The following is an 18,071-nucleotide window of genomic DNA, read 5'->3' as shown; positions in this document are numbered from 1 at the left end:
GTTTTGGTGTCCATACTTAAGAAAAGACATACTTGCTCTCGAGTCAGTACAAAGAAGGTTCACTCGGTTAATCCCGGGGATGAGGGGGTGGTCATATGAGGAGAGGTTGAGTAGATTGGGACTCTACTCATTGGAGTTCAGAAGAATGAGAGGCGATCTTATTGAAACATATAAGATTGTGAAGGGGCTTGATCGGGTGGATGCGGTGAGGATGTTCCCAATGATGGGTGAAACTAGAACTAGGGGGCATAATCTTAAAATAAGGGGCTGCTCATTCAAAACTGAGATGAGGAGAAACTTCTTCACTCAGAGGGTGGTAGGTTTGTGGAATTTGCTGCCCCAGAAAGCTGTGGAAGCTACATCATTAAATAAATTTAAAACAGAAATAGATAGTTTCCTAGAAGTAAAGGGAATTAAAGGTTACGGGGAGCGGGCAGGAAATTGGACATGAGTCTAGGTTCGGAATGGTCATGGCCCTGTGGGTAGTGGAGTGGGCCCAGGGGCCGTGTAGCCTTGTTCTGCTCCTACTGTGTTCTAATTCTGTTAGATTTCAGGAGATGGTTTTATTCCTGTTCCTGGCTGGGGTGGAGATCGCCTTTACAGAAGGTAAGTACTGTAGAAAATATAGGGACAGAGTGATCTCCTGGAAGAATTTCGATCGCCTAGATGGGTCGGAGAGGAATTTCCCAGATTTTTTTCTCCCAAATTGGCCATTGGGTCTTTATCTGGTTTTTCGCCTCTCCCGGGAGATCACATGGGTTCGGGGGGATGCAGAGTGATAGAAGATTTGAGGTTAGGATCAGATCAGCCATGATCTTATTGAATGGTGGAGCAGGCTCGAGGGGCCGATTGGCCTACTCCTGCTCCTATTTCTTATGTTCTTATGTACTTGCCTTCATTAGCCGAGGCATAGAATATAAGAGCAGGGAGGTTATGATGGAGCTGTACAAAACGCTAGTTAGGCCACAGCTGGAATGCTGTGTGCAGTTCTGGTTGCCACACTATAGGAAGGATGTGATTGCATTGGAGAGGGTGCAGAGGAGATTCACCAGGATGTTATCTGGGCTGGACCATTTCAGCTATAGAGAGAGACTGGACAGGCTGGGGTTGTTTTCCTTAGAGCAGAGAAGGCTGAGGGGGGGACCTGATTGAGGTGTACAAAATTGAGGGGCGTAGATAGAAAGGAACTTTTCCCCTTAGTAGAGGGGTCAATAACCAGGGGGCATAGTTTCAAGGTAAGGGGCAGGAGGTTTAGAGGGGATTTGAGGAAAAACTTTTTCACCCAGAGTGCGGTTGGAATCTGGAACTCACTGCCTGAAAGGGTGGTAGAGGCAGCAACCCTCACAACATTCAAGAAGCATTTAGATGAGCACTTGAAATGCCACAGCATACAAGGCTACGGACCAAGTGCTGAAAAATGGGATTAGAATAGATAGGGCTTGATGGCCGGCGCAGACACGATGGGCCAAAGGGCCTCTTTCTGTGCTGTATAACTCTATGACTCTATAACTATGACTCTTACACAAATAATAAACAAGAAAATAATCCAATAGTAAGAAATTGTCTTTATAATTTTAAACTTTAAATGAAGTTGACTGTGGTAATAAATTGCTTCTGAAGACTAAAGTGGAACCTCATGGAGGCATACGGCAATCCAGTTCCTTAAAGCAATTACCAGAATTTGAAATAAAAACATGTCTGACTCTTAACTACCCTCCCCATGTGCGAAAAACACAATATCCAGTTCAGATCACAAATGGGTCCCATTATTACACTATTATCATATAATTAGATGCTAGGCAGTAGAGACACACTCCTAAACACAAGATACTCAAACTGCTTCTGGGAGTAAGCTTGTGCTGGAAACTTGTATTATTCAGTGACACATGAACAAAGTGACAGTTTAAGGCCTGCTTTATCAGCAGCATAGGAGAGTTGGGTACAAGCAAATCAAGATCAATTCAGCAACTGTCAGTCATGAAATTCTGTCCTTGTATTTCGGTCAATAAAAATCTTTGACACATAACATAACCGTATTATTCTGCCAGTCTTTTTCATATTTTTTTTTAAAAGTAAAATGAACCTGCCATCTCTCATCCCTGGTGGGACTATTGTTTCAGATGGCCTTTCTGCCGTTTTCAGTCATATTTTATATTTGAGGAGCTGCATATTTGATTGGATTGGATTGTATGTGGTGTTACTTCCCAGAAAAGAAAAATAATAGCAGCACAGAATTATATTTAAATATAATATTCATCCAGGGTCACTAAAATAAACTCAGCATCACTGAATAAAGTAGGTTTGACGTGGTGCGGCACTTGATCTTAGCACTTATCTTAGTGTCAGCATACATTGCAAAACTAAAATCACAGCCATATAATAGTTTTAAGGCTACAGTTCATGTTCAGTCTCTTCTATCGAAAATATTCAGAACTAAGCAGGCTCAGCTGTGACGAGTGGGGAAGCGGTTTGTTTGCAGCATAGCTTCAATCTAGCTGTACAAGCATTTGAGGTTAATGTGGTGGATTACACTAACAGACTGGAACCCAGTATTTCTGCTTTAAATTATATCCCCACAAAGCTCACTTCTCTCAGTAGTTGCATTTAGGGTTAGCTCCAGTTAGCAGTGTAATGTTACACAATCTTCAAAAGAAAACAATTAAATTATGTTCTCAGAATGTGAGGGCAGGAAACTGACAGTTGGAGTCCCTTTAGCACACTTATTGTTTTGTTTCAATCCCAGGTCTGTCTTTTTTAAATCATAAGAGTAAGCCCTGCTCCTTTCAGCAGGCCCAACAGTAACTTTTCAATGCTTTCATTTATCTCAGACTATTGTATGCGAAGAAAACCACAAAAAGAAAAGATTAGAAATAATAGTCTGAGTTCCTTTAACCATTGAAAATTTCTGTTCCTACTTTCAGTTCTGCCGTGAAATCAAACCTGCTTTATCCTATACCAGTGCAGGATGCCCTCACACAATAACCAGCAAATCTGCATTTCGCTGAACACGGCTTCATATCCTACAAAGCAAGAAAGGAATCCATGCCACCTATAATGTACATACGATTAAAAAAGATGAATAAACAAAGCCTACAATATTATTCATAATAATTACCATAGAGTTTCCAAAGGAGTTTTTCCACTGTGAACATCTTTTCTATACTAGTTTACGGTCTGGTGTTCCTATTTGAATAATCCTGCTCTACCAATTGATGTTTGGTTACACAGTAGTCACAAATATACATAATTCAATAAACTACCCATAACTTCAGCTGTATAACTGCATAAGCCACGAGAAATACATGTGCTTTCATGCAGGCTGAAAGGTAGGTTCTGGTTTCCTGAGAACGTTATAAACTTCAGTCCAGATGCACAGGCTACCTCAGACTCAGAATCTTTCATTGCTATGTGTTACAGCTGCTGAAGTGAGGTTAGCATAATCACCGGAAATAGAAAACAACTTTTAACATTTTGATTAAAAATTATTGGTAAGCTCAAAAGGGGGTACACCTTCAATTAGAACCCAGGACATTCCCTCACAAAAATCAACGCTGCAGTAAGAGCTTTTCTTGGGATAGTCAAAAATTTACCCTCTCCCATCTAATGGTTTGCCAGTAGGTTGCCCTAAATTAGAATATAGAGACACGATTTCCTTCTTGCACTAGGTGTAGCAAAATTGTACATTTGCTCTTTATAAACGCATGTACAATTTTGTTACATCCATTGCACAGGGAAAGCCTTCCCCCATTGTGAGTATACAGAAACTATTTTCACTGTGTAGGGCTGCAATTAAACAATTTCTAGAAAATAAATTTAACATTTTGTAATAAAAGTAAAACGTTGAGACGTGTAGCTGTAGGTGTTTGTGGAGGTGATGCTGCCACACCTGGAATACTATGTTCAGTTTTGATCTTCATACAGTATTACAGGAAAGATGTAGAATTATTGCTGGGAGTCCCAGAGGAGGCTATGAAGCTGATTTGTGAACTTAGAGAGCTGAGTTATGAGGTAAGACTATGAAGAAACCAATCTAGCCTTGGATTTTATTCTCCATGGAAGAGGAAGAAAGTGAGAGAGAGATTTAGGATTTTCACAGGTATGGAGAATTTGAACCCAGTAAAGTTCTTCTGTCAGACACAGGGTTTGAGGACTGGCTGCCACAGACTAAAGTTTAAAGGTGTGGAAAGAAAACAGAAAACTTAGCTAACACTTTTTAGTAAGAGAATGATAGAATTGTGGAATTAAGTACCAGTAGGAATGGTGGAGCAGAAAACCAAGGCAGGTTTTAAAAAAGGAGTGGATGAATTCATAGAATGGTTACAGCACAGAAGGCGGTCATTCTGCCCATTAAGCCCGTGCCGGCTCTCTGCAAGAGCACTTCAGCTGGTCCCACTCCCCGGACCTTTCCTATTATGAAAAGGGATACAGTGCTTTTAGTTCCAGGCTAGATGAGCCAATGGTGTTTTTCTGCCCAAAGTGATACTGGCTATGTATTTAAGAACATAAGAACATAAGAAATAGGAGCAGGAGTAGACCATTTGGCCCTTTGAGCCTGCTCCACCATTCAATGAGATCATGGCTGATCTTCTGCCTCAACTCCATTCACCGGCCCTATCGCCATATCCCTTGATTCCCTTACTAGTCAGAAATCTATCGACTTCTGTTTTGAATATACCCAATGACTGAGCCTCCACAGCCCTCTGGGGTAGAGAATTCCAAAGATTCACCACCCTCTGTGTGAAGGAATTTCTTCTCATCTCAGTCCTGAATGGCCTACACTTTATCCTGAGGCTGTGGCCCCTGGTTATAGATCCCCAGCCAAGGGAAACATTCTCCTAGTATTCACCCTATCAAGCCCTGTAATAATTTTGTATGCTTCAATGAAATCCCCTCTCATTCTTCTGAATTCAAGAGAATACAGGCCTAGTTTACTCAATCTCTTCTCATACGACAGTCCCGCCATCCCAGGAATCAATCTTGTGAACCTTCGTTGCACTCCCTCTATGGCAAGTATATCCTTCCTTAGGTAAGGAGACCAAAATTGTACACAGTACTCCAGGTGTGGTCTCACCAAGGCCCTATATAATTGGAGTAAGACTTCTTTACTCCTGTACTCAAATCCTCTTGTAATGAAGGCCAGCATACCATTTGCCTTCCTAATGGCTTGCTGCACCTGCACATTCACTTTCAATGACTCATGTACAAGGACACCCAGGTCCCTTTGAGCATCTGCATTCCCCAACCTTTCACCATTTAAGAAATACTGTGCCTGTGTTTTTTCTACCAAAGTGGAGAACTTCACATTTATCCACGTTATAATCCATCTGCCATGTTCTCGCCCACTCACTGAGCCTGTCGAGATCCCCTTGAAGCCTCTTCACATCCTCTTCGCAACTGATACTGCCACCTAGCTTTGTGTCATCAGCAAATTTGGGAAATGTTACATTTAGTCCCATCATCCAAATCATTGATATAGATTGTGAATAGATGGGGCCCAAGCACCGATCCTTGCGGTACCCCACTAGTCACAGCCTGCCATCCTGAAAAAGACCCGTTTATCCCATCTCTTTGTTTTCTGTCTGTAAACCAATTCTCAATCCATGCTAGTATATTACCCCCAATTCCATGTGCCCTAATTTTATTCACCAACCTCTTGTGTGTGACCTTATCGAAGGCTTTCTGAAAATCCAAATACACCACATCTACTGGTTCCCCTTTGTCTACTCCACTAGTTACATCCTCAAAGAACTCCAATAGGTTTGTCAAACAGGACTTCCCTTTCATAAATCAATATTGACTCTGCCCAATCTTACCATTAGTTTCTAAGTGCCCAGTTATTGCATCCTTTATAATAGACTCCAGCATTTTCCCAACTACTGATGTGAGGCTAACAGGTCTGTAGTTCCCCATTTTCTCTCTCCCTCCTTTCTTAAATAGCGGGGTTACATTTGCTATCCTCCAATCTGCAGGAACCGTTCCAGAATCTATAGAATTTTGGAAGATGACAACCAATGCGTCCACTATCCCAATGGCCACCTCTTTCAAAACCCTAAGATGTAGGTCATCCGGTCCTTGAGATTTATTGACTTTTAGTCCCATTAATTTTGTTAGTACTGTTTTTTTTAACTAATAATTTCTTTACGTTCCTCATTCTCACCATACCCTTGGTTTTCTCGTATTTCTGGGAGGTTTTTTGTGTCTTCCTCCGTGAAGACAGAAACAAAGTATTTATTTAATTTCTCTGCCATTTCCTCATTCTCCATTATAAATTCTCACATCTCTGACTGTAAAGGACCTACATTTATCTTCGCCAGTCTTTTCTTTTTCACATACCTATAGAAGCTTTTACAATCCGTTTTTATATTTTTCACTAGTTTGTGCTCATATTCCATTTTCCCTTTCTTTATCAATTTCTTGGTCCCCCTTTGCTGATTTCTAAAAAAGATCCCAATCCTCAGGCTGACTGCTTTTTCTGGCAACTTTATAAGCTTCCTCCTTTGACTTAATACTAGCTTTAATTTATTTTGTTAGCCATGGTTGGATCACTTTTCCTTTTGGGTTTTTATGCCCTAGAGGAATATATGTTTGTTGCAAATTATGCATTATTTCCTTGAATGTTAGCCATTGTATGTCCACCTTCATACCTTTTAGTGTAGTCTCCCAATCTACCATGGCTAACTTGTCCCTCATACCCTTGTAGTTTCCTCTGTTTAGACTGAAAACCTTAGTTTCAGATTGGACTACATCACTCTCAAACTTAATGTAAAATTCAATCATATTATGGTCACTTGTCTCTAAATGACCCTTTACCACAAGATTATTGATTAGCCCTTTCTCAGTACACAGTACCAGATCCAGAATAGCCTGTTCGCTGGTTGGTTCCTCCACATACGGATCCAAGAAACCATCTTGCATGCATTCCAAGGATTCGTCCTCCACACCATTAGTAGTAATTTGATTTGCCCAGTCAATATGTAATTAAAGTTCCCCATGATTACCGTATTGCCCTTGTTACATGCATAGAAACATAGAAGATAGGAGCAGGAGTAGGCCATTCGGCCCCTCAAGCCTGCTCCGCCATTCAATGCGATCATGGCTGATCATAGAAATTCAGTACCCTGTCCCTGCTTTCTCCCCATATCGCTTGATCCATTTAGCCTTAAGAAATATATCCAACTCCTTCTTGAATATATTTAATGAATTGGCCTCTACTGCCTTCTGTGGTGGAGAATTCCACAGGTTCACCACTCTCTGGGTGAAGAAATTCCTCCTCATCTCTGTCCTAAATGGCTTACCCCTTATCCTTAGACTGTGACCCCTGGTTCTGGACTCCCCGACCATCAGGAACATCCTTCCTGCATCTAGTCTGTCTAGTCCTGTTAGAATTTTGTAAGTTTCAATGAGATCCCCTCTCATTCTTCTAAACTCCAGCGAGTACAAGCCCAATCGACCCAATCTCTCTTCATACATCATTCCTGCCATCCCAGGTATCAGCCTGGTGCATCTTCACTGCACTCCTTTCATGGCAAGAACATCCTTCCTCAGATAAAGCGACCAAAACTGCACGCAATACTCAATATGTGGTCTCACCAAGGCCCTGTACAACTGCAGCAAGACATCCTTGTTCCTGTACTCAAACCCTCTCGCTACGAAGGCCAACATACCATTTGCCTTCTTAACCGCCTGCTGCACCTGCATGCTTACCTTCAGCGACTGGTGCACAAGGACGTCCAGGTCTCGTTGCACTTCCCCTTCTCCCAATCTATTGCCATTCAGATAATAATCTGCCTTCTCGTTTTTGACACCAAAGTGGATAAACTCGCATTTATCCACGTTGTATTGCATCTGCCATGCTTCTGCCCAATCACCCAACTTGTCCAAATCATACTGGAGTTTCTCGGCATCCTCCTCACTTCCACTCTCTTGATTTCTAACTATATTTCTACTAGAACGAGTGACTATCAGAGTGAAAAGGTTTAGGGGGGTAATTCTGCCAGGCTTGGCACAGAACCTTGCTAGCAGTGAGTGTGGGTCTAATAATCAGGACTACATTATAGCCTTATCTCTGCTCCCAAGCTTGTCGTTAACACAATGGCATTCCTCAACCATAAGTATCTTGTGATTAGCAAGGTTCCACACTGGGAGAGAACCTCACAAAATTATCTACTTAAGGCAGATCTTAAATATTTGGCAGCCAATATTAAAATGAGCAATCCTAAAATAGTAATTTTTTTTTTTTTTTAAATCAAGATAAAAAGTTCAGTATCAATGTCACTACTGTACAGTAAACTGCCGTTACACATCAGTGTGTAACGTCAGATATAATTAAACCTTTCACCGATGCAAAGAAATGCAAATGTACCTACCCAACAGCAAGAGAAATAGAGGCGCAATCATGTTCTTCGTTCAATAAAGCCTGTGACAACGACAGAGTATAATAATTTCCCACAGCAATCACAATTGAGAATGCATGTTCAAGTTAAACACACGAGCGTGGGTGGTAAAAGACTACAGATGAGCAAAAATACTCTATCGCATGGCGGTTTTGCATAATTTTTCACATGGAGGTTGGACTATTTGAAAACCACAAAAGTATCAGCCGACGTTAAAGGATGTGGTGTTAGCAACAGATGCAACCTTACAATTATCAAGTCACATGAAGTGCAGTTTGCAGCATGGAGCATTGCTCTGAACAAAATCAAACTGGAAAATTCAGCTACACTTTAAAGCCTCGGGCCTTATTAGGAAACAGACACCAATGAGTAAAGTTCCCTTTTATTTTTAACTCAAAAGAACGTGTCAGGCAACGGTGACATTTAAAACTAAAACTGAAAATAGTGGAAAAACACAGCAGGCCCATCTGATAAGTGAAAAAAACCATCTGGGCCCGGGGCCGCTCTCCGGCCCTGGTGTTTCTGGGCCCGGGGCCGCTCTCCGGCCCTGGTGTTTCTGGGGCCGGGGGGAGGTGAGGTTGGGCCGGGTCGTGGACTCACTGGGAGGCCGGTCACGAACCCTAGCAGCCTGTGAGCAGGAGGGCAGCAGGCGAGTGGCTGGACCTCCCTCCACAAATCAGGAGGCGTCGGTAATGTCATAATTTAAACAGTTTATGTAACTGAAGAAAGCCCTAAATCACCGGTTATTTTTTTGTTCGTGTTGATTTTCTGTCCGCAGTCGCTGACTGACCCGCCCCGGCTCTCACCATGATAACCACCACCCCGGCGGGCTCACTCCATGGTAACCACCCCCCCCGGGCGGGTTCTCCATACCATAGTAACCGCTTTCCCGGAGAGCGCGACGATGGCGGGCGGGTGGCTCGCGGCGGCGGGACAGCAAGTTCGGCTCAGTGAGGTAACCGAGAGCGGAGCCGGAATAACGCGATAAACCGGGAGCGGAGCCGGGATAACGCGATAAACCGGTAGCGGAGCCGGGATAACGCGATAAACCGGGAGCGGAGCCGGGATAACGCGATAAACCGGGAGCGGAGCCGGCATAACGCGATAAACCGGGAGCGGAGCCGGGATAACGCGATAAACCGGGAGTGGAGCCGGGATAACGCGATAAACCGGGAGTGGAGCAGGATTAGCGCGATAAACCGGGAGTGGAGCAGGATTAACGCGATAAACCGGGAGTGGAGCAGGATTAACCCGATAAACCGGGAGTGGAGCAGGATTAACGCGATAAACCGGGACTGGACCAGGATTAACGCGATGAACCGGGAGTGGGGCAGGAATAACGTGATACACCGGGAGTGGACCCGGAATAACGTGATAACATGGAAACATAGAAAATAGAAGCAGGAGTAGGCCATTCGGCCCCTTGAGCCTGCTCCGCCATTTAATGAGATCATGGCTGATCATCCAAATTCAGTGTGTCCCTGCCTTCTCCCCATATCCCTTGATCCCTTTAGCTTTATGAAATATATCTCCTTCTTGAATATATTTAATGAATTGGCCTCAACTGCCTTCTGTGGTAGAGAATTCCACAGATTCACCACTCTCTGGGTGAAGAAATTCCTCCTCATCTCTGTCCTAAATGGCTTACCCCTTACCTTAGACTGTGACCCCTGGTTCTGGTTCACCCTTGCCATCGGGAACATCCTGCATCTAGTCTGTCTAGTCCTGTTAGAATTTTATAAGTTTCAATGAGATCCCCTCTCATTCTTCTAAACTCCAGCGAATATAAGCCCAATCGACCCAATTTCTCCTCCTACGCCATTCCTGCCATCCCCAGTATCAGTCTTGTGAATCTTCGCTGCACTCCCTCCATGGCAAGAACATCCTTCCTCAGATAAGGCGACCAAAACTGCACACAATACTCAAGGTGTGGTCTCATTAAGGCCCTGTACAACTGCAGCAAGACATCCTTGCTCCTGTACTCGAATCCTCTTGCTATGAAGGCCAACATACCATTTGCCTTCTTAACCGCCTGCTGCACCTGCATGCTTACCTTCAGCGACTGGTGCACAAGGACACCCAGGTCTCGTTGCACTTCCCCTTCTCCCAACCTATTGCCGTTCAGATAATAATCTGTCTTCCTGTTTTTGCCACCAAAGTGGATAACCTCGCATTTATCCACATTATACTGCATCTGCCATGCATCTGCCCAATCACCCAACCTGTCCAAATCATACTGGAGTTTCTCTGCATCCTCCTCACAGCACACACGCCCACCCAGCTTTGTGTCGTCTGCAAACTTGGAGATATTACATCTAGTTCCCTCGTCTAGATCATTAATATATATTGTGAATAGCTGGGGTCCTAGCACCGATCCCTGCGGTACCCCACTAGTCACTGCCTGCCACTCGGAAAAAGACCTGTTTATTTCAACTCTTTGCTTCCTGTCTGCCAACCAGTTCTCTATCCAAGCCAGTACCTTGCCCCCAATCCCATGTGCTTTAACTTTACACGCTAATCTCTTATGCGGGACCTTATCGAAAGCCTTCTGAAAGTCCAAATACACCACATCCACTGGTTCTCTCTTATCTATTCTACCAGTTACATCCTCAAAAAATTCCAGTAGATTAGTCAAGCACGATTTACCTTTTGTAAATCCATGTTGACTTTGTCCGATCCTGTCACTGTTTTCCAAGTGCTCTGCTATTACATCTTTTATAATGGACTCTAGCATTTTCCCCACTACCGATGTCAGGCTTACCGGTCTATAATTCCCCGTTTTCTCTCTACCACCTTTTTTGAATAGTGGGTTTACATTAGCTATCCTCCAATCCATGGGAACTGTTGCAGAGTCTATAGAATTTTGGAAGATGACCAGCAATGCATCTACTATTTCTAGGGCCACTTCCTTAAGTACCCTAGGATGTAGATTATCAGGCCCTGGGGATTTAACGGCCCTCAATGCCGTCAATTTCCCTAACACCATTTCCCTACAAATACTGATTTCTTTCAGTTCCTCCCTCTCATTAGACCCTATGTTCCCCAACATCTCTGGGAGGTTATTTGTGTCCTCCTTTGTGAAGACAGATAAACCGGAACTGCACCCGGATTAACTCGATAAACAGGGACAAGACCTGGATTAACGGAATAAACCGGGAGTGGACCAGGATTAACGCAATAAACCAGGAGTGAACCCAGAATAATGTGATACACAGGATGTGGACCCGGATTAACGTGATAAACCGGGAGCAGACCAGGATTAATGTAATCACCCGGGACTGGACCAGGGTTAACGCGATAAACCGGGACTGAACCCAGATTAACGCGATAAACTGGAACTGGACCCGGATTAATGCAATAAACCGGGACTTGACCTGGGACCGGAGCTGAGAGCGGATATAAAAGCAGTGGCGATCCGAGGCCCGAGATCACAGCGGGAGCGGACCAATAAGAGGAACAGACTCTGCAAGCGACTCAACACTGGAGTGACCTCAGAATTCAAAAGTGTCCCTGGCACACGGGAGCTCAGAGGTGAATACCTGGTGAGTATTTGTGGTAAGTTTTTTGTTCTGTTCTGCGTATATTTCTGCTAAGTAGTTCATAGCCTAGCTAAGAGAGGGAAGTGCTGATTGGTGGATAGCTGTTGAGTGTTTCCTGTTAAATTTTAAGTTTATTTCTGGTATATAGAGGCATGGCAGGGCAGCTCAGTCCCATGAATTGTACATCCTGTGCCATGTGGGAAATCCTGGACGCTTCCTGCAGCCTGGACGACCACGTATGCAGGAAGTGTCGCCAACTGCAGCAACTCGAGCTCCAGGTTTCGGAGCTTGAGCGGCAGCTGGAGGCTGAGAAATACTTGGAAAGCACGTTTCAAGAGGTAGTCACCCCGCAGCCTCAGAATGTGCAGGCAGAGAGGGAATGGGTGACCGCCAGACAGAGGAGGAGGACCAGGCAGGTAGGGCAGGAATCCCCAGAGTGCATCTCACTCGCTAACCGGTTCACAGTTCTGGAAACTGGTGGGGGTGATGGCTCCTCTGGGAAGAGCAGCCAGAGCCAAGGCCACGGCACCATGAGTGGCTCAGCTGTACAGGTGTGGAGGAAAAAGAGTGGAAGAACAATGGTGATAGGGATTCATTAGTTAGGGGAACAGATAGGTGTTTCTGTGGATGCAGACGTGACTCCAGGATGTCACTGATGTTGCTTCCCTGGTGCCAGAGTCAAGGATGTCAATGACATAGGCAGAAAGAGGAATGAGGTCCTGCAGGCAGACTATAGACAGCTAGGACAGAGATAAAAAAGCAGGTCCTCAAAGGTAGTAATCTCTGGATTACTCCCGGTGCCACGTGCTAGTGAGTACAGAAATACGAGGATAGAACAGGTGCGTGGCTGGAGAGATGGTGCAGGAGGGAGGGCTTTAGATTCCTGAGACATTGGGACCATTTCTGCGGAAGGTGGGACCTGTACAAGCTGGACAGGTTACACCTCAACAGAGCCGTGACCAATATTCTCGTGGGGGGGTTTGCTAGTTCTATTGGGGAGGGTTTAAACTAGCTTGGCAGGGGGATTGGCACCAGCATATAGGAGTAGAAAAGAGGAATAAGGTGCATAAAAGAGTGAGAGTTGGATAGTACTAGAGAAGAAAGTAGTACTAGAGGCTAAGTAGTACCATATTAGATAGGAGCAAACTAAGAAAGATTACGAAAAATTCAAAAATGGGTTTAGAATGCATGTACGTAAACGCACAAAATATGGTGAATAAGGTTGGTGAGCTACAAGCACAATTAGCCATGTGGCAATATGGTGTTGTGGCAATAACGGAAATGTGGCTTAAAAACGGTGAGGACTGGGCACTTAATATTCAAGGGTACAAGGTGTTCAGAAAGGATAGGGAAGGTAAAAAGGGTGGTGGGGTGGCAGTGCTGATTAAGGAAGACATGTAGTGTTGGAAAGGGAGGATGTTCTTGAGGGGACAAGGACAGAATCCATTTGGTTAGAGTTGAGGAGCAAAAAGGGAATGATCACGCTATTGGGGGTATTCTATAGGCCTCCAAATAGTGCGAGGGAGGTAGAGGAGCAAATCTGCAGGGAAATCACCGAGATATGCAAGAGCTATAGAGTGGTGATATTGGGGGACTTTAATTACCCAAATATCGATTGGGATAATGCTAATGTAAAGGGAAAGGAGGGGGAGGAATTTCTGAAATGTGTTCAGGAGAATTTCCTTAACCAGTATGTTCTTGGCCCAACTAGGAAGGAGGCATTGCTGGATCTGGGGCTGGGGAATGAGGTGGGCCAGGTCAACCAAGTGTCTGAGAGAGCTTACTTGGGTACGAGTGATCATCGCATCAGAAGACTTAGATTAGCAATGGAGAGGAGCAAAGAACAATCTAGAGTGGAACTTCTAAAATGGAATAGGGCTAACTTCAATGGGATGCAAAAGGATCTAGCCAGGGTCATCTGGAACCAAAGACTGACAGGAAAATCTGTAACAATATAATGGGTGATCTTTAAGGAGGAGATGTTCCAAGTACAGGCTATGTACATTCCAACAAGAGGGATGGGTAAGGGAACCAAAGCATGGGCTCCTTGGATGACGAGGGAGATAGAGAAAATGATGAAACAAAAAAAGAGGGTGTATGATGCATGTCACGTGAATTCTTCAAGTGAGAACCAGACCAAATACAATAAGTTGAGAGGGGAAGTGAAGATGAAAGTAAAGTTAGCAAAGAGAGAATTTGAGAGTAGAATGGCGGTTAACATAAAATGGAACCCAAAAATCTTCTACCGACATGTAAGAGGTGGGATGGGGCCTATTAGGGACAAAGAAGGTGTTATATGCTTAGGGGCGCAGGGCAAGGCGAGAATACTCAATGGGTACTTTGTATCGGTGATTACTAAGGAGGTGGATGCTGACAAAATATCAGTAGAAGTGGAAAAGGTAGAAGCAATGGAAAGGGTGAAAATTGATAGACAGGATGTACTAGAAAGGCTGGGTATGCTTAGAGTGGATAAGTCGTCTGGTCCAGATGGCTTGCATCCCAGGTTGCTAAAGGAATTGGGGGAGGAGATAGGGGAAGGGATTGCCATAATTTTCCAATCTTCCCTAGATGCGGGGGAGGTGCATGAGGATTGGAAAGTGGCAAATGTGACACCATTGTTTAGGAAAGGGTGTAAGGACCATCCTAGTACAGGAAACTTTGGTTTATCCGGAGGTTAACTGTCCGGAATGCTCGAGCCACCGGCAAAAATTGCTTTTTTTTCACCAGTCAGGCTCTGCAAGGTCTCGCTGAAGCTGTTGCTAAGCTACAGAGACGCTTGCAAGGTACGGCCGACTGTTTAGAAGCTGTTGCTAAGCAACAGGGTTTGTTGCCAGATACGGAGCTCAAAATCTCCGTATGTTTCAACATTAGCGCTGGTTTGTCTGGCAGTTTTGATGCGACGGCAACAGCTCGGTCCCGTCGGTGCCGGATAGCACAAAGTTTCCTGTAAATACAAGCTGGTCAGTTTAACATCAGTGGTGGGTAAAGTTTTAGAAACAATAATCAAGGAAAAAATTAACGGGCACTTGGAGAGGTTTAAGCTAATTAAGGAGAGCCAACACGGGTTTGTAAAAGGTAGATTGTGTTTGATTAATTGAATTTTTTGACGAAGTAACAGGGAGGATTGGTGAAGGGAATGCAATGGATGTTGTCTACATGAATTTTCAGAAGGCGTTTGACAAAGTACTACATATAAGGCTGGTTAACAAAATTGAGGCTCATGGAATAGGTGGGTCAGTGGCAGCTTGGATAAGGAATTGGCTTAAGGACAGAAAACAGCGAGTTGTGGTAAATGGCTGTTTTTCAGATTGGAGGATGGTAGACAGTGGTGTTCTCCAAGAGTCAGTGCTGGGGCCACTGCTTTTTTTGATATATATAAATGACTTGGATATTGGAATGCAGAGTAGAATTGCTAAATTTGCCAATGACACCAAACTTGAGGATGTGGCAAACAGTGAAGATGATACCAATCGACTGCAACAGGACATAGACAGGCTAGCAGAATGGGCAGACAAGTGGCCGATGGAATTTAATACGGAGAAGTGTGAGGTGATGCATTTTGGCAGAAGGGACAGGGAGCGGCAATATACACTTAATGGCACAGTTTTAAAGAGTGTGCAGGGACAGAATGACCTGGGAGTTAATGTGCGTAGGTCCCTGAAGGTGGCAGGACATATTGAGAGAGTAGTTAGCAAAGCATATGGGATCTTGTGCTTCATAAATAGAGGTATTGAGTACAAAAGCAGAGAAGTTATGCTGAACCTTTATAGAGTGCTGGTTCGACCACAACTGCAGTATTGCGTCCAGTTCTGGTCACCACACTTTAGGAATGATGTGAAGGCACTTGAGAGGGTGCAGAGGAGATTTACCAGAATGGTTCTAGGGATGGGGGATCTTAGCTGCAAGGACAGGTTGGAGAACTGGATTTGTTTTCATTAGAGCAAAGGAGGTTGAGGGGTGATTTGACAGAAGTGTATAAGATTATGATGGGTTTGGATAGGCTAGATGGGGAAAGGCTGTTCCCACTAGTTGATGGTACAAGGACTAGGACACCGATTTAAGGTTTTGGGCAAGAGATACAGGGGGGATGTGAGGATAAACCTTTTTACGTAGTGAGTGGTGAGGACTTGGAACTCACTGCCGACGGAAGTGGTGGAAGCGGAGACACTCAATGTTTTCAAGGGGAGACTGGATAGGCACTTGAGGGAAATAAACTTGCAGGGCTACGGGGATAGAGCGGGCGAATGGGACTGACTGGATTGCTCTACAGAGAGCCGGCACGGACTCGATGGGCAGAATGGCCTCCTTCTGTGGCGTTATGACTCTATGACTAATGCGATAAACTGAGACTGGACCCGGATTAATGTGGTAAACTGAAACTGGACCTGGATTAAAAAGAGTGACTGGGACCCGGGTATCAATGCACGAGTGAGGGGGGTAGCGTTTTTTTTAATCTCGCTATTGTTTTTAATCCCAGTTCGGGACATGGCACAAACTGCTCTAAAGGGGTTACACTTTTTAATGATTATTGCTGATAGTGACCTGTGCATTGTTTCTCATGTAGGATTGGCAAGAGTTTAGCAGAGAACTATTTGATGTTGTGCTCCAGCAGTTGGCAGAAAGCCATGTTGATTTCTTCACTGATTTGTCTACATCTGAAAAAGCACTCTTTGTAGAGCGAGCTGCCAAAGCGATGGATGGAGGTGAGATTGAGAATCACAAATTAAGGTGACAGGACACAGTGGGAGCCCTGTACAAGCCACACTGTGCGCAACGCAATGTTGAATAGATGCGGATGAATAATTTTCAGCCGCCAACAGCAAGCTATGTTTATCATAGAAGATAGGAGCAGGAGTAGGCCATCATGGATTACAAGCGAATGCCAAGTGGCATTAATAAACAGGGCTACAGTAAATAATAATTCTAAAAGGACTAAGAGTGTTAAAAAAACAAGCCTGAAGGCTTTGTGTCTTAATGCGAGGAGCATTCGTAATCAGGTGGATGAATTAACTGCGCAAATAGATGTAAACGGATATGATGTAATTGGAATTACAGAGACATGGCTCCAGGGTGACCAAGGCTGGGAATTCACCATCCAGGGGTATTCAATATTCAGGAAGGACAGGCAAAAAGGAAAAGGAGGTGGGGTAGCATTGCTGGTTAAAGAGGAGATTAACACAATTGTAAGGAAGGATATTAGCTCTGATGATGTGGAATCTGTATGGGTAGAGCTGAGAAATACCAAGGGGCAGAAAACGTTAGTGGGAGTTGTATACAGACCCCCAAACAGTAACGCTGAGATTGGAGATGGCATTAAACGGGAAATTAGAGACGCGTGCAATAAGGGCACAGCAGTTATCACGGGTGACTTTAAACTACATATAGATTGGGCTAACCAAATTAGTAACAATACTGTGGAGGAGGAATTCCTAGAGTATATACGGGATGGTTTCCTGGACCAATATGTCGAGGAACCAACTAGAGATCAGGCCATCTTAGACTGGGTATTATGTAATGAGAAAGCATTAATTAGCAATCTTGTTGTGCGAGGCCCCTTGGGGAGGAGCGATCATAATATGATAGAATTCTTCATTAAGATGGAGAGTGAAGTAGTTGACTCAGAGACTAGGGTTCTGAATTTAAATGAAGGAAACTACGATGGTATGAGGCATGAGTTGGTTAGGATGGATTGGGGAACGTTACTTAAAGGGTTGACGGCGGATAGGCAATGGCAAACATTTAAAGATCGCATGGATGAACTACAGAATTTGTTCATCCCTGTTTGGCATAAAAATAAAACAAAAAAGGTGACTCAACCGTGGCTAACAAGGGAAATTAGGGATAGCATAAGATCCAAGGAGAGGACATATAAATTGGCCAGAAAAAGCAGCAAAACTGAGGATTGGGAGCAGTTTAGGATTCAGCAAAGGAGGACAAATTGATGAATTAAGAGGGGGGAAATAGAATATGAGAGTAAGCTTGCAGGGAACATAAAAACTGACTAAAAGCTTCTATAGATATGTGAAGAGAAAAAGATTGGTGAAGTCAAGCGTAGGTCCCTTGCAGTTAGAATCGGGGAATTTATAATGGGGAACAAAGAAATGGCTGACCAATTAAATATATACTTTGGTTCTGTCTT

The 18,071-nt window shown here is 44.0% G+C and overlaps 2 protein-coding genes across 9 annotated transcripts in view; one reads left to right on the top strand and one right to left on the bottom strand.

Moving 5' to 3' along the window:
- The window catches only part of LOC147102226 (integrin alpha-E-like), a 208,162-nt gene extending 198,851 nt beyond the window's left edge, over window positions 1-9,311 (bottom strand). For 4 of the 5 annotated variants that reach the window (XM_085964539.1, XM_085964542.1, XM_085964541.1 and 1 more), the window contains exons 1-2: window positions 9,134-9,222; window positions 8,367-8,416 (exon numbers count right to left, since the gene is read on the bottom strand). In XM_085964539.1, the coding sequence (XP_085820665.1) occupies window positions 8,367-8,397 (31 nt within the window). In that variant the 5' untranslated portion in view covers window positions 8,398-8,416; window positions 9,134-9,222. Of the gene's footprint in view, window positions 1-8,366; window positions 8,417-9,133 lie in introns of all 5 variants that reach the window. The other variant, XM_085964540.1, reaches the window with a different exon arrangement.
- Window positions 9,232-18,071, top strand: part of LOC147102225 (uncharacterized) — a 163,060-nt gene continuing 154,220 nt past the window's right edge. For 2 of the 4 annotated variants that reach the window (XM_085964544.1, XM_085964545.1), the window contains exons 1-2: window positions 9,232-9,348; window positions 16,497-16,635. In XM_085964544.1, coding sequence (XP_085820670.1) covers window positions 9,232-9,348; window positions 16,497-16,635 — 256 coding nt within the window. The remainder of the gene's footprint in view (window positions 9,349-16,496; window positions 16,636-18,071) is intronic. The other 2 variants (XM_085964547.1, XM_085964546.1) reach the window with 1 other exon arrangement.

The sequence above is a fragment of the Somniosus microcephalus genome, chromosome 22 (genome assembly GCF_052327205.1).
Source record: "Somniosus microcephalus isolate GS21.2 chromosome 22, FLI_Smic_1.0, whole genome shotgun sequence".
NCBI lineage: Eukaryota > Metazoa > Chordata > Chondrichthyes > Squaliformes > Somniosidae > Somniosus > Somniosus microcephalus.
The sequence above is the reverse complement of the archived record's forward strand: the minus strand, read 5'-3'. Positions and strand labels throughout refer to the sequence as shown.